Source organism: Tyto alba, unplaced genomic scaffold, assembly GCF_018691265.1.
Source record: "Tyto alba isolate M040663 unplaced genomic scaffold, T.alba_DEE_v4.0 Super-Scaffold_38, whole genome shotgun sequence".
NCBI classification, from domain to species: domain Eukaryota; kingdom Metazoa; phylum Chordata; class Aves; order Strigiformes; family Tytonidae; genus Tyto; species Tyto alba.
The window spans coordinates 17120155-17147773 of record NW_024881313.1 but is presented as its reverse complement, the minus strand read 5'-3'; the positions used below and the strand labels follow the sequence as shown (position 1 = coordinate 17147773).

The following is a 27619-nucleotide window of genomic DNA, read 5'->3' as shown; positions in this document are numbered from 1 at the left end:
AATGTTATTTAGCTGTCCATCTGGCATAGTCCAGTAGACTGAAATCAGCTGTTTTCCAAGTCAAGAATTCATACATATTTTCTGACCAAGTCCTGCTGTTTGAAAGCAGCATACAGTTTTTATTTTAGAAAAGTTACAAACCTAGGCCGTGTTAGGAAAATTTGCTGACAAGTGATTGCAAAGCATTTCTGAAATACCCATGAAGAACATAATAGTTTAACAAACCACAGTCTGTGGGAATGCTACAGAATATGAACAGAGTTTGTCTGTACTTGTAGTATTCATGACATATTTTCTCAATAAAAATAATTTTCTTAGTGTAGGACAGATAAAGTTGACTCATTGCTTTAAATTTTTCTTATTTGCATGTGAAATCTGTAAGCTGTCTCTCTCTTTTTGTCTTGACTCTGCAGCTTCTCAGTGAAAACGATGTGATGCCAGCTTTGCTTTATTATGTAAAACCAAATCAAAAGCCTAGATTTCATGACTGGTCTGCTGCCCAATATGAAGAACTACAGCTTCATGCAATTGCTATTTTAGCTTCAGTGGCTCCCTTGTTAGTAGATAAATATCTGTCCTGCCAAGCGAATACTCTTCTCCTTGTGTTTCTCGAATGGTGTATAGGCCAAGGTCAGTAGACACTCATTGTATTCATACACAGTAACCTCAAAACACAACTCAACTGGACTTTCTTTCTTTCTTTAACAGGAAGGAAGAATGTAAAACTTGTTAAGTCACAATGGTACTTTTTCAGTAGGTCACTTAGGAAACTAATCTTTCCAAGAAGATGACCATAATAATTTTTTTTCTACTGAAGGATAAGCTGGTGCCCCATTCCCTGTGTACCACTATATTGATATTCCTTCACTTGTGTGCGTGACCACACATCTCTACTGCCCATGTTTTAAACTAGTCAGATTACACTTGTTGTGGCAACAAATCCAACCAGTACTTTGTGCTGTGAGGCAGGACTCAGTAGCTCAAGTTTAGAATTGTACACAGTAAGACAGCTTCCGGACTACAGGTGGCTTGTGGCCATCAGCTAGGAGTATGGGCTAAGCAAAAAAGATAACTAACCTCACCCAGTTTCATGGACTGGTTTTCTGGGGATGGATAATTTTCATCATAAAATTGGTAAGTTTTTCTAGGAATAATTTTTCATTTGGGTCTAGTGGAGATCAAAAGGCTGATCTATACAGAAAGACTTATTACTAGATGGCTTTAAACAACAAGCCTTTCTAACATTAAGGGATTTTTTTGTTTGTTTGTTCTTAGCTTATACTAATAAGCCTTTTTTTTTTTTTTTTCTGAGCACATTATTCTGAACATACACTGTCTGTCAAAAAAAATATTAATTGTGATTGCTCCACAGATCCCTTCTTTGGTCAAGGCAACAGTTTCCATGGAACAGGTGGTCGTGGCAACAAACTTGCACAAATGCGCTATAGCCTGAGAGTGCTGAGATCTGTTGTGTCCCTTTGTGATGATGCTGTGAACCGTAATTTATGTGACCAGGGAGCAATTAGCCAGCTACTTGGTAAAACACAGTTTGTACTGCTGTACTTTAATTAGTATCTTTCTGTGGACACTAAGAATGTTCGTGCTTTTTTGTGTGCTGTGGTTTTAATGTGTTACTCCTTTGACTTCTGAAAAACTAAAAAACCTCAAATAATTAATCCAAGATGTAACTGGTGTTTAATTTCAGAGTGAAAGCTGCCCCTTCTCCCTTTATTATACTGCATTTGTTACATCTTATTTTCATTGTGGTAGCCCCTAGGAACTACAGCCATGAGTCTTGTTCTACCTAAGTCTATTATAGTGTCACTTTCCACAACTCCTCCTTAGAGTAGAAGAAAATTAATAACAATGTACTTTGATATGAATACCATCATGAAGAGTAAAAGCAGAATAAAACTGCTTGACCACTGCTCCTGCAATTTTAGAGCATTTCCTTGTTAGGTAACACATGCCTACTGTTACATTTGGGTTTAAGTTCCAATACCTACTGGTTTAAGTTATTTTCTTACAAGAATAAAAAGTTTCCAGTACTCTGAAAGAGTCATACTGGAAGAAACAAAATATGTAAGATGGTTTAAAATTCAAAGTGTTTGTTCTAATAGAAAGCCTAGAAAGAAAAGGTTTTATATCCTCAGTTGAAAGTTGAACTCCGGTGAAAACTCTGTGGGAACATACAGTGAAGGCAAAATTAACACTATACCTTACATACCATATTCAAATAACTTTTCTTACTTTGGGGGAGTTCTGTGTCTGAATGTCCTCTTTCACATAGTTTCAAGGCTGATTTTCTCAGCCATGGTGGTATTTTATGTCTCTCACATTTCCACTGTCAGTATTAATATTTGTGAAGCTTTACAGTAGAGAAATCAGTAAGTTCATTGCCCTTTTCTGAGAGTTCATTAATTCAGATCAGTTCCCTGAATTTATTGCACTGGCACAATACAAGGGGCAGTACAGAGACTGAACAAGGAAGAAGTCAGTGCAAGCTGCTATCGTTAACTCTGTCACCAAGACTAAAGTCCATGAAACTATAGCATCAGGGTGCTGCACTTCCATAAGCTATTATAAAACGCAGGATATAAAACTGAACAGTGTAAGTAGATTCCTTTAAAAATCCCTTGCTGTAAATTTGATTTTTTAAAAATTCAGCAGCTGTAATAGCATTCTGACTTGTGTATAGGACATTCACATGTATAAAATATATTGCCTTATAGACATCCTAAAGTATGCATCAAACAAATCTAAAGAGAGAGAAGATACCATTTTACTGGAAATCCAGACTGATTTATTATTTCTTTTGTCTGCTCTCTGTGAAAATGATCTCCACAGAAAGGTATGTATCTTTCTACCTCATACTATGCACAAAACATCAAGACATGGTGTATTTTCATTTAAAGGATACTCTTTTTTTTGTATCCAAAAGCAGATGTCAACTGTAGTTCATCGCTAACAAGTGAGGTGAAGTGATTTCTGTGACAGTGACAGTTAAAATGCAAAATCACTCAGAAATCCATTAGGAAATGTCTCACCTATTTAATTGATAATTTATAAAAGTGTGTTAACAAATGAGATTAGCAGTTTGGAAAAACTGAAAATCTCTTTTTCTTATGTATATCATAAGGAATGTATCCTGCTCTAACGAGTGGGCCAAATTTATTACAAGCTAAATATTTAAATTTTTCCATGTCCTTTGTATTTTCTTATATGTAGCTATTTAGTAAATATTATTTAAGAAACATACTAATTTAATTAACATCTCAACAGGAACTCTTCAGCTACGAAGGAGTGGATATACTTATGCCATTCATTCAGATGGATCCAAAGAACTTACATAGTGGATTAGGCCACACTTGTCTCTTCTTCACTGCACTCGACTGCTTGTGGTTAGTAAAGTATTATAGCAGCAGTAACTCCAAAAAATGTCAAGTCTTGTATTTATTAGGTCTGCAACACTATGGCCTTTCTCTGCCCATATAGGCCTTTCTTCTATTTAAAACATATAAAAATCCTTCATACAATTTGACTAATTACAAATTATACAAAATAAACAGAATATTCTTCATGTGTTTTCTTCTAAATAGGGGTTCAGTATGAAAACCTAACTCCCTACACAGCAGTCTAACTCCCCACAGAGAGTGATCTGACATGCTGTTAGCTAAAACTTTCTAAGAGAGGAGTATGGTTAGAGTCTGTAAATAACTTCAGAAAAGTAAACACAAGACTAGAATTGTCTAATTTTAGCTAAAAACTGTGCAAACAGAAGTATTTGTAAACTGGCTATATTGAGCTAAAAATATTATAAGGATTGCTATCAAAGAATGCCAATACATAGGAGGATAACAAAAAGTTGATTTGCTTTAAGACAGAGGTTCATAAATACGTTGAAAGCCAAATTATATGTTTATCTGGGATAAAAGACTGATGCAGGAAGTCCCTTCAGTTTCTGTGTGGATGACTGGAAGCGAGGAAATAAGGAAGCAATAGCAACATGAATGCTGGTTTTATGATCCTTTTAAGCTGGGAGAAGCAAACACTGTTGTCAATAAACCAGTCTTGCTTGTTGGCAGAAATATTCATGCAGCCTTGCAATAAGCTAGATCAGGGATATCACGTAGCTGAATTTTAGCCTCTTTCACTGAGTTAGTTTTAGTTCAAATCCATATTCTAAACCAATTCATTGTGAACCTGCCAAATTTCTTGGGTTGCTACGAGGAAGGTGTGCCACCTGCAAGAGAAGAAAGACCAGTCAGGTAGGGTATATGTAGTGTAAATGAAAAGGCATGTGAAACATGATTTTTCTACTCCATGAAGGTAAGAAGTGTACTGCATACCATTTACATTTACGCAATTCAGTAGAATAAATTAGATGCTTGTAGAATGTTCTAAAGCATAAAAATATTTTTACACAGTGGAATTATTTCTGTTTAAGGTCCTGTGTCATTGGATGTTACCTTGCAGAGGATTATTTTCTTGAAAAGCAGGGCATTTTTCTCCTTCTGGATTTGTTGGCAGTAGGTATTTTTATTATTGTTGCTACAGAATGAGAGAGTAGTAAAACAACATGGAAAATTGCATTATTTTTGTTACAGTATCTTGTAAGACTATTACAATACTAACAAAAAGACCATTGTTTGTAATCCCTGAGGTAGGAAGGTAATCACAAACCAGGATATCTGCTCAGAAATTATTGGACAGGTTTTCCATGTATCTTTTTTAAAAATAAGTATTTGACAGAGGGAGTTTTAAGTTTACCAAAAATATACTATTTTTAAAAAGAAGACTCAAACTATGCTCTTGTTTTGGATGGCACCTCTGATCTTACCTCATATTGAAGCCAGTAAGAGCAGAGTTAGTGTACACTTTGAGGCTTTAAAAGCTTGGATGTTTAAAGTTACTTTGTACCTGTATTTTGTACTTATAGCTACTACTTGGGTCTTGGACACAGAGCTAGCACAGGCATTTCACCTCTCACAAAATAAGCATGCACCTTCCTTGGTTCGCTCCCTCGTCATTCTCGCCAGTTGTACTGCCAGCCTCTGATGCCCCTGCAGGGCAAGGCTGCAGACCTTCTCTACTCAGCTGCTGCTGAAAGATCTGGCCACAAAATAGAACAGGCACTGTGGGGTACCGCTCAGCCACTGCTTTCAGAGTTTGTTTCTTACAGAAATAAATCTTGGTAGTAGTATAGTCTCCAGCATGTGAGCCTGGAGGCATGTATACAAAACCTATTGTGTAATTCTACACACAGGTACATGCGTCCTGCATGATCCTATACTCATTTCCCTTATATTCCTTGATTTATGGAACTTTGCATGTCAGGATTCCAGTAACTTGAAAGATTTACAAGTTTATACACCAGTTTTGTGCAAATAGTTGTGATGAAAAGCTTGCAGTTACTTCAATATGTATTACACGATTTTTCTGGGTTTTTTTAAGGTAGACATCACTGTCTTTTGAACAGATTAAAACATTTTTTCCTTTTCCCTTCACCAAGTTAAAGCAAAAGAACTTATGCAATATAATTCTTGGAATCTTGGTTGAATTTTGTGACAACCCTAAAACCACCTCGCACATCAGTACCTGGCGAGGGGAGAAAGATCAGACAGCAGCTAGCCTTCTAATACAGTTATGGAGGCAGGAGGAGTTGGACCTAGGAGTCAAACGTGATCAGCATGGAAGAATTGTTGGTAAGTTTTATGATGCATATGAAACTGAGCAGTTCCACTTAATAAAGTTAAAAAAAAAGACAGTATTTGCTTTTGATGTCTGAATCCTGAAGAAAGTAAATTACAGTATTTATAGCTTTATGCTGTAATTCTTATCAAACCCAAAATGCTTTCTATCTATTTCATTAGAGTCTGGCCACTAGATGGCATTTTCTACATCAGCTGGGAGTGAACCAGGTAATGAACAGAACCATGACTAGTATCCTGAACAGCTTTTCTAATGCTGGACAGTTGAACTACTTAATTTCTTCCACAGAAGGCATTATGTTTTGTTATATGTTGTAAAAATAAGTAAGGAGAGTGCTATGTTTTCACAAATCTTTAGGCATGCTAATTAATATTTCCTGGCCCAAATTATGTTTAAATTCCTGACCAAACTATCAAAATGATTTACACAGTGTCCAGAAAGGAAGATGGAACTGTATTCCTTTGGAGGAGGTGTCACATAAAAGAGTGTGTCCATAGCTGCCTGCTAAAAGTCCTCCTACTTCATTACATAGAATTTCCTCTAAGTTTAGTAGCTTTGGGAACATACTACCTCCTCATTCTTCTACTCTGGTTTTGTGTTTTGAAATTATTAGACACGAAGAGACCTATTGCTAGCAGCTTCCAGAAGCAGCAAGAGGTCATCCCCCTGCCTGCCAGCTGTCCCAGCTTTGCCATCATGGAAGTTTCAGAAAACATACGGGCAAAACTTTATTCATTATTGTGCAAGCTAGGTAAGACAAGTGAATTGCCTTGTCAGTGTCATATTTGTCATTAAACTGAACTTGTTCACTGGCAATCAATAAAGTCACTACTAAAAAAAAGAGGTCAAAGGAAACTTTGAGATGTATCATCAACACTCTGTTATTAATAGATGCTTGCTCATCCTGTTCTTAAAAGTCCTTATTGATGGGGATTTCAAGACTTTCCCAGTCCTTTGCTGTTCCTACCTCTAGGAAGAATTTTCCTAGAATTAAACCTAAGATTTGCTTGAAATTTTCTGTAATTTGCTTTCCCACACACAATATCTCATTCACATGTTTTAACACTTTCACATTTAATTTTATTTCCTTAGATTAAGAAGTACTACTTTCTGCAGATGTTACTCGACAATCGCATTTTCAAGCATAGCCTCTAATTATTCTCATTGATTTTTCTTAAGTCTTTCTCATTGGTTCACATTCGTCTTGATCTATAGTGTCCCAAAACTGAACACAGTACTCCAGCTGAAGCCTCACAGCCAAATAGAGCTACATTGCTCTACTCATCTTGTAAATAAATATTCTGACATGAATATAACAATTGCTGTATTCATAGTGGCGTGATATTTTTTGCTCATTTGACTTAGGATCTTGCACAGTCATCTACCGTCCTGGATTTGTACAGATGACTATTCTTACATTTATAATTTTTTTATTTATCCTTATTGAATTAAATTCTGTGAGTTTAGATAATTTTTCAGATTGGCAAGATTAATTTGCATTCTAATCTTTTCCTTCAAAATGCTGCAGTCTTTCCTAATTCTATGTTGTTTGCATACTGAATATGAATACTCATTACATCCCTGTCTAAAAACTTAAACTGAAGTCAAGATAAACTCTTGAATTATAAGCTCTCTACATCCATAAGATTTCTTATGAGGCTGTAGACAAAAGCTAGGCCTTTGTTTTTACTAATTCAAGTTGGATATAAACGTTTTCACTGCTACCATTTAGCTGCATAAACATTATTTGCTTAATTATTTGTCTCAGTCTTTTTTCAGGAACTGAACTGAACCAATATTCTCTGGCTTGTACTTTTCCCCTTTTAAAAACAGGCATTATGTTTGCTTTTTCATGTTCATCCTCCACAGGTTGGAGATCTGAGATTGCTTCAGCCAGTTCCCTGGGTAATCTAGAGAACCAACTTTGAAAACATCCTTAGTTTCTCTAATAAGCTATAGCTAGTTCTTCCTCTGTTGTAACCCAAGTCTTTACTAATTTTTATGTTACATATCAGATTACAGCTAAATTCTTTATTAAAGCCAAAAGGCATGAGGTTTTGTTCCATCTTTCTCCTATATTCACACATACCTCTTATGTTACTTATATACACTGTAGTGTCTCCTGTGAAATACTGAAATTACATGAAAGTGGATAATAAAAAAATTGAAAGATTTTTATAGCCTTTTCACAGCATCTTCCTCTTACTGTAGTCATGCTCCGTAACAGCCTGTAACATGGTGATCTAGAAAACTAGTGTTAATTGGTCTTTATTTATGGTATTTCTTAACTTCAAAACATTATGTAATGTAACTCTAATAGATAGATGATACATTCACAGTTACCACACAGATGGTATGGTGAAGTCTAGAATGAGATTTGATAGACTCTATAAATTTATTTTTTAAAAATTGAGTATAATTAACATTCAGCGTGCAGAAAATGAGGCATAGTCTCAGCAACCATACTTCTCTACCTTATTCCTTCAAAGATATTGCAAACATATTTTTTAAAAGATGGAGTCATGATGCTCAAGGCATTATGCTCAAGGCTCAGGTCTGTGAGATGGAGGGCCCCCTCATTACACAGCTTTGAAACAAAGTACTGGACACCCTGTAATACGATTCTTCTATTGGCTACTTCACAGCTAAAGCAAATTCCATTTGTGCTGAATTGCTTCTCTAGAAACTCACCAGTAGACTCAAATGTTTGTCTGCTTTAACAGAAGATCAAACATTTACCACAAAAGTGTAGCAAATGCAGTACTAGCTGGCTTTCTAAGTGATTGGAAGGTTGCTGGAGCCACTTATAAGTAAAGAGTTAGTATAGAGTGAATTTATTATGGAGAAAACATGGGGTTTTTATCACTCAGGCCGCTCAGGATTAGAAGAGGGACTGACTGGTATATATGGGATGAAGATTTTGCATGTGATTATATGGCGAATAAGATGATGTCTTTTTTTAGAATGTTGTATTTTAAGATAAATTCATCATGCTGTTAATACTGACATGATTACTATTCTTCTAGGTTTTGAAAATTTACATGGCTTATCTGCTAATGATTTTGTCACTCTTGCTATCATACGGCGTTATATCGACTTTAAAGTGAGTATTGTGGAAGAAAATACTACTACTGTATCTGCATTTGCAAAAATAGCAAGTATATCTCAGGATACAACAAACAACACTACAAAAGTCACCTGTAGTTTCACAGAGAAGTGTAAGCCAGTATTTACCATCAAAAGAAACAATCCCACTGACATCAGTGCAGCACTCCCCAGATTTTTCCTTTCTACTGCTACAAATTTTGTGACTGCATAGAAAATAAGACTAGAAATTAATGCTAGTTAAAAATAACACAGAAAAAAATAGTTTTAACTGTTTGCCAGCTCTATAGACAGGAATGTGCCAGGATAGGAGTAAGAAATTGGGGAATGGATGGAGAGTAGGCCTGCCTCTCTGTGCAGTAAGGTCAGTTGGGGAGGTCGTTTGCTATTAAAAATGACATTAAATACATGTTCTTCTGTGCCTTCCCATCTTTGTCCCCACATGTAGTATCCATCCATACTGTCAAAAGTTAAGAATGATGTGCCTGTAGGAAACAAGAGTAGGATAACAAGCTTTGTGGGAGCCATCCTGCTCAAAATGTGCTTCAATTTATGCCAGTTTTCTGCTTAGGAACAAAGTCTGTGAGAGCTTGAAGTGTTCAGGAACTAGCAAGACCTGATCTTTAGTTGGTAATTCCAGCTTCCATTTACGTCTCATGTTGCAGTTTGCTCTGGTAATGTGCACAGTTTGAGACTTTAAGAAGCAGCCACTAGGACACAACACTTCGCTCTTGTAATTTGGTATCTTGTAGCTATCTGTATTTCTTCTGAGTATATGTAGTTATCAGCATTCCTGTTATTCCTCTGTTGAAGTCAAGTTTGGGCTTGGGAAGGCTTAGGGAGGATTATCATGAATGGATTTGGCGTATCATTACTGAAGTCTAACCTTGCATAAAATCTCTGGGAAATGAAACAACAATAAGAAGAGAGATGGTTGCTGTGTTATATTTTGAATAATTGGAACTGAAAAAAGAGATAAATTTTTCACGCACAGGTTGGAGAAGTTTGGAGTGAACTGTGTGCAGAACTAAAAGAAGAATTCAGGCCTATTACGTCAGACAAGGAAGCCCTGAAATTTATTTCAGAGGTATCAGAAGATACTGGAAGAACAGTTGCAACTCTGCAGACTGAAGTACTTGAAAGTCAACGCCACCAAGCAATCCAAGAGGAGGAAAAAACATACACAAAAGTAAGACAAGGAGTATTTAAACAAGTAAAGCCCATGTAAGCTTTTTTGTCAATTTATATGAAGATTTTCTTATTATATAATGTTGAGAATCTTACATGTGTACACCGATTGAGGATATTTTAATCTGTCTCAGCAGTAAAATTTTAACTTTAAATGAGGTTAACCTCAGTTCTCTCAATTTTGTATAATTTTGCCAGTGTTTAGAGGAGTAACATGAAAAAATGAAGCAGTATCATCAGTGATGCATCAGCAATGGTGTAATGAGAAATTAACATTATGTTACCATAGAATTGCACCTGTGTTCATTTGTAGCAGATAACAATTTAAAGTACCTATTACAACTACATCTGCTTCTTAAAATGAAGCGTAAGCCTCTGTTATAAACTCCTATGGCTGAATCTTCACAGAGCTTCATTACTTCAGAGAGTAGGACTTTGTGATTCCCAGCTTGCTGAGAGTGAGCCAGTATAGAAATTTTTCAGCTTTGGCTATAAGGCAAGCATTTGGCATTTTTGCTCATCTACTGCCTCATCCTGTCCTGCTTTCTGAGAAGTAAGATCAGTCCGATCAGTTCCTCATGCTACTGTTTTTGAGGGATTGTCATGCATTATGACGCCTGCACTTTTGTCACCAGAACTGATTCCATCTCTGTTACTTAGCATTTGAGAGAATATACAGAAAGTATTCCTGAAAGAGCTGGGAAAATTAGTTTGCATAGAGAAGGTAAGCGTTTTTTTTTTTAAAGTCAGTGCATAAGTAAAGTTTTTAAAGGACAAGTATATTACTACAACATTATCATCCAATCTCAGGTGAGAGGGATGAGCTAAGATAGCCAAAGGGGCATAGGTGAACATACTATTCGAACAGCACAAGCAAAGAATTCAGAAAAGCTCATGAGAAGATCATTGTGTTGCATCTTGAAAATCTCATTTTTATTACAGATCAAAGCTATCCATAAGCAGAGAGAAATAGTAAATAAATCTTGGGAAAATTTCTTGGCTCGGACGTCAAACTATGAGGCATTGAAAGTAAGAAATCTGAGTGATGGAGCAAAATTTACTTTCACAGGGTATTTATAATAATTGTGAAGTTCCAAACATATTTCTTAATGAATTATGAGGATATTCAAGTAGAAATTGTAGTAAATTTTATATTCACACAGACATAGAAGAATGAACCATAAGGTGTATTGGCAGTGCTATGTAATCTTTGATTCTTCTGCTTTTCTGGTTAGTCACAAATTGGGGATCAACACTGTTTATGCACTTGCAGTTGGGGGTGGGGATGTATGTGTGTGTGTATATATATATATATTTGTGTATGTATGTATGTATGTATATTTGATCTGAAATTGTTCAAACTAAAAGTCTGGTCATTCTTATTTTTTTTTATTTTTTCTAATACTTCATTCCCTATTTTTAGTACAGCAAACATCTTTCAAGATGGGAAATATTTTATAATGAATTTCTTTGAACAGTATTTGCACTCTTCCAAAAGAATATAAAAAATAATAGAGTTCTAGTTAGGCGATCAGACTTAAGTTGGAGAATGACTGAAATCAGACTTAAAAGAAATACATTGGCAGCTGAATTTCATTTTTCTTCATTTCCCAAAGGAGAGGCAAAAGAGAACAATTTTCTTCAAGTACAAGCCCCTCCCTGGCCTGTGGTAAAGATCTGTGCTAGAAATAGAAATGAAAAAGGGCCAGAAAAAGGACTGGAGAACTACAGGCTGGTTAGTTTTACCTGAGTGTCTGGGAAGCTGTTTTAGCCACATGAGGGACAAGAAGGTGATTGGTAATGGCAGTCATGAATTTTACCAAGGACAAATCATGCTTTGCCAATATGGTTGCCTTTTGTGATAGAATTATTTGCTCCAGGAAAGGAGGAAGATGGATGTTATTTGCCTTGGCTTTAGCAAGGGTTTCAGCAGAGTCTTGTGTAGCCTCCTTGTAGCCAAAATGGGGAGGTATGGACTGGACTACATACAGGTGGACTACAATTTGGGTGAAAATCTGGCTGGACAGATGGACTCAAAGGACAGTGGTCAGTGATGAAAGTTTAACTAGCAGTCAGCTTTGAGTGATACTCCTCGTAGTAAATTATAGGATTGATTCTATTTAACATTTTCATTAGTGACTTGGATATTGGATTAGTATGAGGAAAAAATCCATATGCTGGGAGGTAGGGTTGCTATTCAGAAGGACCTTGACAAGCTGAAGGGATGGGCTGACCAAAAGCTCTTGAAATTCAGAAAAAGAAAGTGTGAAGTCATGCACCTGGGATGTATTAAGGTTGCCATGCATCAGTACAGCCTGTGGACCAACTGGCTATGTAGATGTGTACTATGTATAGGGTGACAAGCTGAACATGAGGCAACAGTGTGCTCTTGTGGTGATGAAGGCTAACAGCAGATATGACATTAGAATATAGCCCACAAGTCATAGCAAGTGATTATTCCCTTCTTACCCTTGTGAAGCCATGTCCATTTATTCTATTTTCAGGTCCCTGAGAGAGATTCATAAACCAGAGGGAGGATACTTACAATTAAATGTCAATAGAATTATAACCTCATTTATTTTGTCATTTTGTTTGTATATTTTCTAACAAGTGCAAACAACACAATTAATTCTGAATAAAACAATTTTGCCTTTTTTCTAACTATCTTTAGAAAGCCAAAAGGCTTCAAGAAAAATCAATTGAGGCTTCCAGATCTAAATCAAAGACTCAAAATGGACCAGTCCATTGTACTGATATCAAAGGCCTCAGTACAACAGTAAGTAAACCCCAATGACACTGTTTTATTTTCATTAATGTGTAAGTGGTTTGGGGTTTATTCTGGCTGTATATGTGCTGCTGCTTACTCTTTCCGTAATAATGTTTATGTTGACAAGCTCCAAGTATGTAAAAAAGAACCTGTATCTCCTGCAAAGCACCACTTCCCTTTCTGACATACTCTCAGACAACAGGTAGTTGGTCGGACTGAGATTCAAATCTGCAAATTACTCATAAAAAGTGTGGGCAAGATGGTCCCTAAGCTACTTGACATGTACCTCTTGTGGGACAGCCTTTTGAAAACCTTGCTGATGTCGAAACCTCCTTTATTTATCGTTGGGTAAATCTGTGCAATCTCTAATACATTAGTAGAGATGTCTTTTGTCAGTAAAAGTGTTCCTGACTGTCTGCAGATAAGCCACTTGTTCCATCTATAGAATTTCTCATTTCTATCAGTTAATTGAAGTGTGAGAAAATAAAAGCTATTGTTAAGATCTTACTCAGGCATAGCAGCATATTTAGATGCTGAGTTTTGACAAGCCAGGGTAGTACGTGGGAGAATCTCCATTCTAGTCAGTAGCTTCTTTTTGAGCTAGCTGGGTGACTTCTGTGTAAGCATCACAGCTAAAAGAGGATTTTAGAGGGAGGGACAACTTCTTGCTTGCTTATAAATTACTCTTACATGTAAGGAGAAACAAGGAAGAAAAAACATGGGGTGCTGTTTTTAAACTTGTACAAAGGCAAGAGATTCTGTTATCATGGTCTCTCTGCCATGAATGAGTAATGACAACTAAGGTGGCTGCATCTTGAAACAGAAAAGAGGCAGTTCATGTTTGATGTGATGAAGAACAGAGGAACTTAATAGGAAGCAAGGGGATCATCTCAGAGTGCTGGACTAGGTTTTTTATCAAGTTATCTTGCCCTAAACTTCTGAAGGATATGGAGGGACATATCTGTGGATTCAAGATGAAGTGGGCTGGAAAAATGATTTAGTTATGTGCATTATCAGTGAGACTGCAATATTTTGCAGAAAGTTTGTGAAAAATTTAGGTATAGATAAGAGTATTCTGGAAATAGTTACTAGAGAGAAATACATTGTTAGATTTTATTTTAAAGACTTGGATCTCAAACCAAGATTATTCATTTCTTTGGAGGGAGAGGATTTAACAAGAAAATATCTTTATGATTCTATAATCAACATTTCAATAACTGTAGACAAAAACAAGGAAAAGATTAGTCCATTTTGCAGAATAAGTGTATTAAGAAAACAAACAAATCAGCAACATCAGATAAAATTCATTGGATACATTGCTTAGAAGAATTACAAATTACAGGTATAGCTGGAAATTGTTTTCATGGAACAATCTTCTTCCTCCTCTCTGCCAAACGTCCTTGGTAGGGAGAGATGAAAATTAAGCTAAGATGGTAGCTGCAAACCAGTCAAGGTCAAGTAATCAAACATGTGAGCCACATGCACTCAAAGAGTTGCATTGTTTATTTTAGTAGGTCATGGTTAGAAGACAGAGGTGACACTCGGGGATGTTTACTCAAAGACCTGAACCTGTTCAGTATGAAGAGTAGTAATGAGACTGGAAAGTGTATGTCTCTTTCAGTCTTGGGGTTTCCCTGCAGCAGTAGTTATAGGGAATTGCATCCTGAGAGAAACAGGATCTGTTCCCTCTTTTTTCATTGAAGTATTAATGTACAGTGAAATTCTGAGGACAAAAACTGTGGCTGGTATTATACACAAATCCAAATAATATTGCACAACAAACTTATTTTGTAATAAAGGCTTGATTTTCTTTTCCTCTATTCATAAGATCAGACATGAAGGCACAAAAGCAGAGTAGATAAAGGTACCTGCTGAAAAAACACTCTGTCTTCTCCTTTGTATTGATGGGAACAATTTGTGAATTTAGTATAAAGGGTATTTTGAGTGGATGTCTGAAATCTCAGCATGTATCTCCACCAGCTGAATAATACTTTTGAAAGACAGTTCATGATTTAACTCTCAACTCATTTTAAATGCTAACATGAATGTCAAGCAATGTATTTATTATGTTTTTCAGATTGGATCTGGTCGCTTAGTAACTGTCGAAAGTACACCTCCTCAATTAATTGGAGGGCCACTGGCTGTTACAGACCCCTCTGTTTGTGAAGGAGCCTTAAAAAAGATCAGAAGAGTTAAAATGTTGGACTCAGTCAAGAAAGATTTGGTACCTGTAGAATAGATAGCATTCTGAACAGTGCTTTTAATAATTTAGTTAACTGTATGCATATTTTAGATACAAGATAAAATCCGTTTATAATGCTTTGATGAATTGCATAGAACATCTTGAGAGTAAAATTATATTTTGTCTTAACTAATATAACCATGGGAATGATTTATTTGTAAAGTACCCCATACAGCATGGTACAAAGGTATGTTGAGTCTAATAATTTTGTGTGCTAGTGTCAGGTTACTCTGATCCACTATCAGTAGGTTCACTATTTAGATTTCCATCTCTTGTTGACACATTCCACACATTGCAGTTTAGGTATCTCTTTCATCGAGCAAGGTGATGAACCCTTGCATAAACATATTCAGTTCTTCATTTTCCTGGATACTGTACCCATGTGTTTTTTGTCCCAAGTCCATTTTGTTTTTTGAATTGCCGCCTTTACCTTCAGGACTTCTGACTTCTGTTCTCTCAGTTTTCATCTGAAGACTTTCTAAGAAGCTTGTCTGTGCCAACTGTTGCTCTGAGCCTGTTGGAGACACACACTGAAATGCCCTGCTCCAAATGGGGTTTTCACAGCTCTTTAACTGATCTTACTATTCGAATTATTTCTTGTGGTGTTGCCCATATTGTCTCCAACAAGAACTCATCCTCTTCTACCCTGGCACCTCTAGAATACCAACACAAACCTGTAAGCAGCAGACCTTTTTGTAGATGACTCAGTTTCTAAGCTGTTGTCTCCTTTCCTAACTTGGGCAAAGCCAGAATTTGTTATATTACAATATAGCAAGATTCCCTGAGGGTGTTACTTCATTTTAAAAACTAGTCGCTATCCAGCACTATGGCATAAACTGCTGTGACATTGCAAGGGGTTCTGTCACATACAAGCTTTGGCATGTAGTCTGTCATTTTTGCCTGTAAGCAATGTTTTGAGAAAAGTACAAGCTTTCACTTTTTTAAATGCCAACTTGAAAATGGAAAAAAATGTGAACTAATCAGGTAGAAGTTAGTTTCCAATTCCCTTTTTTACTTCCTGAAAGAGGGATGGGGGGCAGGGGTGTGTATAAGCATTTATTAAAAGTCTGTTTGTCCCTGTAACAAGACATAGCAGTGCTGGCATTAAAAATAAAGGCAGAGATTTTTGTTTCAAAATTGTCTACTTAAATTCTATAAAAAGAAGAACCTTAAGAAAATTATGAAATAAAACAGCCATCTGAAATGGTACTTAAACTTTAAATAAATGTCCACATGTGTAGTTTCCAAAGATCAGAAGCATCTTCTTATGGGCAGGTCTGTTAAACATTACATTGTAGATTAAGACAGTCATCTAGTACTTAAAGCTAGAGAAATTAAATCGGGCTATGGTGATTTAATTTTTATGTTGGTCCTTTGCTAACTATAAAAATAATTTTTAAGTATAATCTGGTTTATTTCTGATATTTTTTTCCCCAAATTATCTGCATAAAGTTTAAGTATGTTTTATTAAACAAGACTGTATGTGTATTTCTTGCCTGCCTGCATAAAAGGTAAACTAAGTTATATAGAGATTATCTAACTAAAGTCCTCTGTGTCAGGTAAAGCCTTGCTCATTTGTTTATGTTTATATTTCTCTGACAGCTCTTCAGCAGCTATGTGGCTTTATTACTGTTTTAGGGAATGTGAAAATACATCTACACACTGGGGCCACAAAAAGTATGCTCCATTGTCTTTTCACAGTTAAGACCAAACAATAAATATTTGACTAGGAGAGCAAAGACTGTGACATTTATAGGTTTTTCTCATGCTTGCATATATGTGAATGTGTGGGTGACTCATTACTACTGGCAGCAAGGCACCAGCCCATTTTTTTCCGAAAAAACAAAGACTCACGTAAGTCCTTCCAATTTCTGAGCAAAAGCTACACCATTACAGTGTAGCCAAAGTATGGATATAAAAGAACTTTTGACTGGAAACCAGTTTATATTTATGCTTATGTAAACATGTTAAATCAGGCACAAATTGAGTCCCGCAGCATTCCTCCCCCAACTGCATTGGGCTTCTGCTACAGACACCCTGATGTTGCAAGCAAGTAGCTGGAAATGCTCTTGTTAATTGTAATAAAGACTGGAGAAGGAAAGGGACAGAATTTCCCAAAATGCTTATATTTATACTTCATAAATGAACACTAACACAAGGCTTCACAGTAGCATAGGCAGCATTTGATTTTGCCAGCCAGCATGTGGCTGTCGGAGGGGAGGGGGGGAACCCAAGAAAACTGGGCTTGCTGTTCCTGCTGTAAACCAGGGGTAGAAAGAGAGGGAGTGCTGAGTGCTTGTGGAGGGAAAGACCATCCCAGCCAGTCACTGTTAATCTCTCTTGTAGACATGCCAGGAGGAGCCAGCTGGCTTTCCATGGCTCTGTCGTAGGCAAAACAGGTATGTCCACCTGGAATTTGTTTTGCTGCTGCTTATGGTGCTGCATTCCTGTCGTTAACTATCACCTGCCCCTTTGGCAAACACTGCATGGTGACCATAGCAATGGATTGTTCAGACGTTCTGAAGCCAATTATGGTAGATGCTAAGCACCTTGGTCTCCTATAGAAAACTAATGAAAACAAAGACTTGCAGTCTGAGGGAGGATAAAGCTTTTAAAACTGCATAGGATACCTTGCTCTGGCATTCAGTTAAAAGATCACTAATGTAGGAAACACTACCTTTAAAGTGTTGTTACAGTTTTACATTTCTGTAGGTGATGAATTAAATTATTTGTAGGTGTGAACAAGGGTATTTATTGCAAATGCAGTATAGTACACATTTTAATAAACTGGATATTGCTGAAACAGATTAGCTGATGGCTCTCAAATAGCTGCTCATCATAATGTACCAATTCCTGAAACTGCTGGGTTTAGGTGTATCATGACTCCCTCTATTTGCTCAAAATAAAAGGTGTATTTAAAATATTTTTTGCATCAGGAACTTACAGTGATATTCATGGGTAAGATAAATTTGTCACTACTTTTGTACCCTCTCCAAAATACTGTAGGAGACATATTTTACAAGATGCAGTTCAATAGTGTGTTTACCTAAATGAACATTTACCAATCTGTTGGAATTGCTGGATAGTTTACAAACTATATATGAATTAGGCATTATGTGGGATGGATTTCTTGTTACTTCTGAAGTTTTATATGCTGTTACAGTTTAAGTGCTGTTTCTTCCAATAATTAAACCCAGTTGGGATCTCATAAAAGGCTAGGACACAACAGGGTGTTGTGTCAAGCTGCATTGCCCAAGGAATAAAGCAAGAGAACAGTCAGCATCTCCGAGTAGTCCCATTTGTTCTCAGGCCTTCTGCGCTCAGGAGAAGTGGATTAACTAGATGGTTAATCTCACTGAATTAGTTTATCCATGCTGAATGGTTTCTTATAATGGGAGCAGTAGTCAAGCCAGACTCTCACTACTTCAAACCACTTGAGGCATGAGTCTCTTCTCAGCTGTGATGTTGCTTGCTATGACAGGGATGGACTGGATCACCTTATTTACCTGAATGAATGCATACACAAGAGCAGTCTTGTGTAAAGTACTGTTCTTAATGTAATGCAGTAGTGGTTTTACAAATCACATGTTAATAGACAAGAAAATGACTACTATTCAGACCTTGCTGCATAGAAAAATACTTTAATTAATACATAGCCTAGACTAAGCAGTGATAAAATACAAAGTTTAGACTGCACAGGACATTACAATGAGCATAATCCTTCCCTTTAGCTTGATGTCACACTTTTTTGCAATTCTTAAAAGTGAAGTTGATTGTATGTGCAAGACGCTGTATAAAATGTTTGTTGACATTTTCTCCATTGCTTAATGTATAAAAATATATTGAGTTTCCATCAAAATTAACTTCTAAAAAAGAGGATTATTGGAAAAGATGAGCCTCTACAAAAATACAACTGAGAGAACAAAGGTGTTGCCTCAAAACACAAAAGCATTCACATAGGCAGTGGGGAAAAGGCAACGTTGGTAGACTGCAAGACAGAAAAGCAAAAGTGACAATGTGGGAGCTCACATACTTATATCAGTCTAGCAGTGATTAAGTACTTTATACAAAAAGAAGAAAAGGTTGAACCATGCCAATTAATTTGTCTAAGCATCTACAGTATATGCTGTGCTTTTGTGCTCCTTCATTTTGATGTTGCCTTGCTGAGGTATCTTCGTTTTTTCCCCTTTTGGCCTAAAATGGGTTGGTGAAAGCAGACCCTGCAAGATTATGAAAGAAAGGTGGTTATTTTCCAAGCAATATGGTTAGGAATACTAGGATTAAATGATCTCCATGTTCAGTCTGGAAACTAAAACATCTGACTATGTACCTCACAAAAACATCTATTCTTGAGGAGGAAGGAAAGCAGCAGATCTAGGATTGGTTAATAAAATGTAAAGCCAGTCACCTATATGATCTCAATTCAGACTCATTCCAGACCATGATGACCAGAATTTGTCACTGTTTGATGATTCACAGGGACCATGAGATCACATTATGTGTCAACAGTTTTAACAGGAAGAACAGGGTTCAAGCCATCAGGGATTTGAGCTTCCCTTCTCACAGAGGGATGATTCCCCAAAGTTGAGCCTGAAGTCCAAATACCAGGAAACTTTTAGTATTGTAATGTCATTTATATGCATAGAGTGATAAACAGAGAATGCAGCATCCATTTCCACATGCTCCCACATGCATACCCATCACTTTTTACACTTTGTTAAATATGGAGATGTAGTACCCTAACTACTTTTGACTCAGGTATTGTGAAAGTAGCTACCATTGAAAGATGCAAATACTTATGACATAGAGAAAGAAAACTGGAAATTACTATATTGAGTTGTCTAAACAAGCAAGGACGAGGATGGAACATTGGTTCAGTTTAATGTTAGTACATAAAAGACTAACACCATGTAGTTACCTTCTAAAGTTCTATGTGAGTACGTGGAAGAATATTTGGGAGATACTAGTTGTCTTCTGCCCATTCCATGGGATCTTGAGAGCACACAGTCTACATACATATCCCAGAAGTTCTGGGCTAAATCGTTGAAGAGTTCATTGTGCTTGGGCTTAGAGGATTCCTTTAGGAACATCATGAAGTCCCAGAGATCAATGACTGTATCTCCTACCTTGAGTTTCTTCATTTCCACCAGCCCATGGGACGACACCTCCCAGCACTGGTGGTCAATCTGACCCAGGCTTGCAGGAATTTCTTTTTGGTAGTCTAGATTGGCACTAACCAAATTCAGTACCAATATACAGCCCAGCTGAAGATACCACCTTCGTTTCCATACAAATTCCATACTCCAAGAGGATACCTGAAAGAAAGTGTATAAAATCACAGTGATTCTGCCATTATGTAGTTCATTCTCACATCACTTTCAAGGATACTCCAAAAGATCGTTTATGTATATATACAGAAAAATATTTATTTTCAAACCATGGAATAAATACCAGTCAATAAACCCAAATGCCAGAGCTAGGTTTGCACTTAGAAATGATTAATACTGTTTAGAACACGAAGACCTAAAGCATAAAGTTTCAAGAGATCGTAGCCTATGTCAGAACTGCTCCTTGAGCTCAAGACTTCTTCCCTTAAACTCCTGTGCTTAGATCATCCATAAAATCAGATTAATAGCAAATGCTTAAAGAATATTTGTGGTATGCTACTTTAAATGACTGAAAACAAGTAACAGAGCTACAAATAGTCAATCTTTCATGGAACAGTCCAACTCCAGTGGTAATGAAGAACAGTAAACCAGACCGTTACCCTCTATTGAGTGAGCACAGGCAGGTTATGAACTCATTCAGGAGCTGTTGCAAGACCGGACAAAGGCAAATTTCTTTCTGGCTTATGTAAGAAGATTAAGCAAACTTTTGGCACAATTATTTCTAGCATATATGCAAAACACAGAAACTATTTGGACAACTGGGGATGGAAAAAGCAATAGTACAGGAGGCATAATGACAACTTCAGATGCTACAGAATATGTAGTCATTATTATACATGGATTCCCTCTGAGAAGACCGCAGTTTCCCTATGATACATATTCCATCTGCTCAAAGCAGATATAGACAAAACTTCACTAAAACACCTGATAAATTTTTTTATCAGTCCTTCCTATCAAGATAAAGTGCAGTGGAAGAGGAGAGTAAACATAAAGAGGAAAACAAACAAAAGACAAGGGAACACAGGAAGAAGTCTGAAGAAGAAGATGACAGTCAAGACTCTCAGTGTCCCTTATTTTGGTGTCCTAAATCAATTCTATGTCAAATTGTTGGTGCCATTCTCATTCCCACAGTTTCCAATTCAGAATATAAAATACAATTACAAAATTATGTGAGGTTTTGTGCAGATATACAGCAATGTTTTGGGCCAATGTGCAAATTTTACTGGGCACTTGGCCAGAATTGCAAGTGTGCTCTTGCACTTGGAATACCTTTGGGCACTGGCAATATGAAAAGTTAGTCTATGATGTCTTTGAAGTGTTTACACACTGACATCCTCTCTGCATTCATCTAATGATGCAATTAAAGAGAGGATAATCCACAGATAATACAACATCTGAGTGAACAGTCTATAAGAATACAGAGTTGAGGTGACACCATGGAGTTCACAGTCATACCAAGTTGCATCAGGAAACAGGACAGTTTGAAACAGACCTTTCTGCTGTGGCCTAAGGGTTCTGGGATGGGTTTTAGTTTGAATGTGCCATTACACTGCTGCAGCCATCTGAGGTCCCTAAACTCATGTATTCCTTTACCTCACCTCCTTTGGGACTCAAGGGAATGAGGCAACAGATCCCCCCCAACTTAACTCCTTTCTAAAACTTCACTTGCTAGCTACATTTCAGTGGGCAGCAGGATTACCTGCCTCAGCATCCCAAGAGCTTATGAATATGCATTAAAGTTTCTCTTCCTTGAGTTGTTAGAAAACTGGCTCCAGCAAACAAGCTGGGATGGAAATGCTTCTCTTCTCACTACCACTTCACTAGGCACCAGCATTTAGAGGAAGGACACACTAAAAATTTAGCTGCAAAGTAGGAAAACGGCAGCCAGGAAGACACCAACATTTTCAGTTGATTTGATTTCATGTTTTAATCCTGATAAAAACTAAAATGCTAAGCATCCATTCAAACACCTCAAACAGGAGCAGAGACCACAACAAACCCCATGGAGACTTTGAGCTAGTAACTCCTACTATTCAGTACAAGACAGATGAGTTTCACAAAGGCAATACCTAAAGAGTCACGGTAAAAGTTATACTTACAGTGTTTCTGTGATGAGATGGAGAACAGTAGCCTTAAAACAAGAGTAGTCAGCCACTTGGAGAAAAATTAATTCCTGAGAGGGCTGCAGGTGCCCGGCAGCTGCTGGATGCTCCGTGGATGCCGGGATTACACTGCACAGGGATGACTCTGCCACTGGCAAAGCAGCAGCAGCAGCAGCATGAACTCAGGTCAGTGGGAAAGGCAGGAGGGAGCTGTGGCAGCCCCACCTCCTTCTGCAGCGAGCGCTGGGTGTCAGCCGAGCCTGGGCTGGGGACCCACCTGGAGAGACTGCTTTTGGGTGGATGGGTGGGTGTGTTTGGTGCGGGAAGGGGAGAGGCAGAGGTCTGTCAGAGGGAGGAAAATACAATGGATAGAAAATCCTTTCACCATTCAGTAACAGGAACGCTCTCCCCATTTTATAAACAGAGGATTCCATCTGCAATCCTGTCTGCCCACCAGAACATACACCCACCAAAGACAACATTTCAAAATAATGGAAAATGGACGTACAGACCAGAATTTGCAGGCACAGTGTGCATCCGCTATTCCAGTTCCTTTTTTGAAGAAACTCCGTGACTTGAGATCGACGTTACCCAGGGTTTTTAAATCTCCCATAACTTGGTTGCCAGAGAGGATTTCAGTGCCATTTTATTTGTACTTGACAACATCCTCTCAGGAAGCTGGGGCCAGTGCCGGCTGCTGTGCACCGGTGTTCATGTCCCACATCTTCCAGCCAGCAGCAGCCCAGCTGTGCCAGAGGTTAAACACTCTTCTGTTGTTTTGTTTCTGGCCAGTTGTTTTCCCTGCTAAGGAACCAGGCTCATGGACACGTCTAGAAGAGCTCCATTTCCTCTGAGGGAGAGAAGCTTCTGAAGGAGATTACTGAGATTTCTAATTATTTCTTCCATAAGTCTTCTTATAATACACCAGTTAGGATGTCTCATCAGATACTGAAGTGTAAGGGCAAAACCAGAGACAGATGGTTGTTCCAGCTGCTGTGGATTTTCCGTGGGTCTGTATCTTGCAGGTTAACCCAGCCAGACCCAGTACTCTATATAAAATAACTTTTATATCCTGCTAGTAAAATAAGGTTAAAAACACCATTTTAATTAAGGGGTGTCAGGGACCCCAAAGCATTAAAGTCTATAAGTGGAAGATGCTATATTAGTGCAAATTGTGTTCCTAAGGGCAGATTCCTGTCCCTAAATTTGCAATTCTGCTTCTCCTTCAGTCCTGGAACTCCTTCTTGGATAGCTCATGCAACTCCACACTCAGCAAGTGAGATTTCTGGAGCCTGGTCTAGGTATCTGTGGTGCCTAATTAAGGACAGGTTGCCCAAAATTGAATTCTACAAGGATGAGGATTATTAAAGGTACCTTGTCTTACATAATTAAAACTTAGATTTCTTTACACAGATTTTTCTGACAAATTTCTCAACATCATTCAAATCACCTCTTTGGATCACCAAGGAATTAGGTCATATTCTGAAATGCAGATGATTTTTTAAAGAACTCTTCATACATTGCATACATGCTTTCTAAACTCTCCAAGGAGACTGTTGCTTTCAAGGAAGATCATCAGTCTTTCACCTTCAAAGGCACTAGAGCTTATTCAAAGTTTGTCAAAGTAAAACCATCAGTAGCCAACATCATTAAGCTGGAAGTATTTTTGCAAATACACTGAAATTTTGTGTTTCTTTCTAACCTGCCGCTGTTCAATGTCAGATTATAATTCTGAATGCAACTGCCTCTCTCTATGTCACAGATTCCTACAGCTGGGGTTATACAACAACATCAGTTACAAAAAATGGCAATGCTATCGATCAGGCCTCAGAAATGTTCCAGGATTCCTGTGCCCAATTCTGCACTAAAGGACTGGATCTTGAAACACTGAAGGTCCCTCACTTCACTGGTGTCTCAGTGCAGCTCATCGCTGTGCAGAACAGTTCATAACCTGAGAACTACTGCATAAGGGATGTCCCAGCCCTTTTCCTATTGCAAAATGGAAGGAAGTCATTCTACTCCATCCTTACCTGCTGAGGGCTGGAAATGGCTGTTGCCAAGGGAAGGCAGCTGGGAGCCCCTGGGGCCCAATGCTACGTGCTCTGGAGTGAGTTTCTTGAGTTGCTTCACTTCATCTTTCCGTCTAGATGCCCACTTACAAAGAATAACTTGCAGACCTGTGGCTTTTACCAGTGCAATTTCCTCATCTATTAACTTAAGAGACCAGAATCTGTCCGGCATGGTGTGAGGATCCATGAATGTAAAGTGTTTTGAGACCTATGGCATGAGGAGTGGTAAACAAGGTTACTCCACAGAACCAAATCTGAAAGCCAAATGAAAACACTGGCATGGAAAGCTCAAGTAGAAGGTAAGTTTCTTTTTCGTATGCAATCATTCTAGCACAATGTGCCCCCATACATTTTGTCTGCAAGTAGTGTTCAGGCAACTTAAAAACCAGCACCTCAGATTTCATTGGTCTGATCACTGCCTCACAGAAATGATGTCTTTGTAAAGGCTGTTCAAAGGTTCACAGCAAATGTCAGCTATCTGAGGAACTGGCAAGGCTTGGGCTCCCTCACAGCTTCACTCCTCTTCAAAACTATGAAATTTCAAAAGGCTACTGCTCAAAGTACAACGAAAATGCTGCATCTGGCACACAGCAGAAAATCACTTCACTCTGCAACACTGGGCTCATGTAGAAACCAAACCCCACCGAACCTATGCACAAAAGCAACAGCTCTCTCCCATGTTGTCTGTATAGTTTGACATTCCTAACTCTCCTGCATGAGATACTGCCTGAGGGAGCACGGTCTGCTCTATACCAGGAGAGGGCTGATGTAACTAAATTGCAGCTGCTCCTTTTTGAATTCAAGTGTCACCCAACAGCTCAGGACTGTATTTTAAACTTTATTTTTCTATGCAGTACTTTACCACATACAAAAAAATAATGTAGCCAGAATCATGATATCTGAAGCATGTAAGCATGAAAAACTGTTAACAATTCCAGTTCCAGAGAACCTCCTCTCTCTAAAGGATGGCATGGCTGATGAGAACATAGGACTAATACGTAGTAAAATTGGGTCTATTAGGATTTCACAACATCCTTTTGTGGAACATAACATGAGAGAACAGCCTGTTTTTTCAAGTGGAAATGTAGTAATTTCTGTCATGAAAACAATATATACAGTTCTTAAGGCAAATACAAACCCACTCTGAAATTACAACATTCAGAATAACTACCCATCTTGTGGAAGCCTTTCCAGCTTAGCAATGTAAACACCGTTTCAAAACCCTGTTGCAAAAAAATAAGCCGTGTTTGAATTTACATAGCTATATAGAAAAAAACATCTGAAGACTGGAATATAGTTAGCTTATCTCTGAACGCTTTGTATCATTGAAAGAAACTAAAGGTGTATTAGCTGTAACTGCTCCTTGAAATGCTAAAGGAATTCATAATGAATTCACATCTGAATTCATAACCAAGGAGATGAAAGCACTAGGAAGGATGTACAAGGAACCTACCTTTAAGAAGGCTCTTTCATATCATTAATCAAAATAGCTTTCAGTAAGTTTTCAAGTTAAGAAAACTTCTTTTTGGTTGCTTTATGCACCATCAAATTTATTAGCTTGATCAATCCCACAGTGAAACATCTAAAATTTCAAAAGTGTTTAAAGGCATGTCAAGAAGCAGAGAGTTGCACAGCCGTTTGGCCACTGCATCTATTCCTTCTTGTCATCCAATTCCAGCTTAAAACACTTACGTGTAGAAGCACCAGATACTGGTGCAAACACAGTGATTTCATTCTACTCCAGTGGTCACTGACAGCAGCCCTTTTTCACCAGCCAGATTTGTTATCACATTCCTCTTGCTTTTCCTAATCTAGTTAATAAATTCACCATTTTTAATTTTAAAATTAGGTATTCCCAGAACACAAATATAGAAATGAAAATGCTAAGGAACAAATTTTTCTTCGGAAAATCCTTACAAATACAGAATTTTCTTTTTAAAATGCCACCTCATCAACAATGTTCTCTCGAGTCTATTTATGTGAAAATTCTTTGATAATATCTAAAATCCATCTCCCCAATTGAAAATGGTTCTGAAGGCTGACTTTCATATTTCATTTTCCTTTATGGTATTATGCATCTTCTTCAGTCAAGCACTGAGGGATCGTCACCTATGGGAGAATGACGCCTGGAACAAGGATGAACCCATGAATTTAAGTTGACAGAGGTCAAAATTATTGGCAACTAATAATCCTGCAGGATGTTACATGAAGTTTATAGGATGGGAGCACCATGAAGAAAGACACTGATCATATTTATGAGGTAAGCATTGTTCTTACAATTTCTATCTTAGGACTGGAAAGGTCAAGGAAAGTCAGTCTGTGACCATCTTCATAAAAACTAATGTACCTGAAAGCTACATAAAAGCTTGGGTTGTAGGTGAAAGCCCTTGAAACCAGAGACCCCATCCACATTCTTGGGAAAGCAGATTTTTTTTTTTTCAGCTGGTGACTAAATTTAAATGGGATTTAGAGAAAAATTGTGTTGTGTCCTCTGTTCTGCAGAGGTTCAGGAAGAATCCCAAAGATGTGGCATATGCCACGTGTAAACCCACAGACTCCATGACAGCCATTTCACGCAGTAACTTCTGTGAGATGGTATTAAAGACAAAAGTGACTATTTCTGTGATCTTGAGTTTTTTAATTGATAACCAAACTTAGGCAAAGCAGAATGTTTATGTCCAAATTCTTCCAACCTCAATAGGTTTTCTATAGCATGAATTTTGAACTGTTGTACTTCAGCTCACTATTACTGCAGTTGAAGTACCCCCATCTAGTGGCAATTAATTGCACTGAAGAGCATATCCTTGGCATTGGTTAAATCTTTTCTTTAAAAACTGTAAAATTAACACATAAATTTTTTAGAACATCTGGACCTGGGATATGTTGGTGTAGTTACTTCTTTCAACTACAAAGACCGTTATGCCAGCTTCCCAGCATGGCAATGGACCGTTGTGTGCATGTTCAGAAAGGCAAGGAAAGAAAATTGACTTGCATTTTTTAATTATTTCAATTCTACTTTAAAATAAAGCTATGTTGCTAAAAACATTCAGCTTAATTTTACATATTTCCATCAATGTTAGTTATTCTCTAGACTGAGAAAAACAGCACGTAAAGTACAAATTTTTAAAAACTGCTGCTGAAGCTTTTAAATTGTTGTGGAAAGAGATTTTACAGCTTCTTCTTGTTAGAGCTGATGACAGTGCACTACCTGGTGATTTGTATCACGAGAGAAAAGAAACAGAGTGGTAAAACTGTGATATGATGTA

At 37.5% G+C, this 27619-nt stretch overlaps 2 protein-coding genes across 5 annotated transcripts in view; one reads left to right on the top strand and one right to left on the bottom strand.

Annotated features, from left to right (window-relative positions):
- CFAP69 (cilia and flagella associated protein 69) overlaps positions 1–16753 on the top strand; it is a 30347-nt gene extending 13594 nt beyond the window's left edge. For 3 of the 4 annotated variants that reach the window (XM_042801909.1, XM_042801907.1, XM_042801906.1), the window contains 12 exons: positions 414–630; positions 1373–1537; positions 2733–2851; positions 3283–3401; positions 4448–4529; positions 5513–5705; positions 6326–6463; positions 8739–8815; positions 9812–10006; positions 10948–11034; positions 12677–12781; positions 14850–16753. In XM_042801909.1, the coding sequence (XP_042657843.1) occupies positions 414–630; positions 1373–1537; positions 2733–2851; positions 3283–3401; positions 4448–4529; positions 5513–5705; positions 6326–6463; positions 8739–8815; positions 9812–10006; positions 10948–11034; positions 12677–12781; positions 14850–15011 (1659 nt within the window). In that variant the 3' untranslated portion in view covers positions 15012–16753. The remainder of the gene's footprint in view (positions 1–413; positions 631–1372; positions 1538–2732; positions 2852–3282; positions 3402–4447; positions 4530–5512; positions 5706–6325; positions 6464–8738; positions 8816–9811; positions 10007–10947; positions 11035–12676; positions 12782–14849) is intronic. The other variant, XM_042801908.1, reaches the window with a different exon arrangement.
- Positions 16754–18639: 1886 nt separating this feature from the next.
- Positions 18640–20400, bottom strand: FAM237B (family with sequence similarity 237 member B). The gene is made up of 2 exons (XM_032991679.2): positions 19933–20400; positions 18640–19234 (listed from the first exon to the last, which is right to left on the bottom strand). Exons 1-2 carry the CDS (start codon positions 20312–20314, stop codon positions 19209–19211), a joined length of 408 nt encoding a protein of 135 aa, XP_032847570.2. The 5' UTR covers positions 20315–20400; the 3' UTR covers positions 18640–19208.
- Between the last annotated feature and the right edge of the window lie 7219 nt (positions 20401–27619).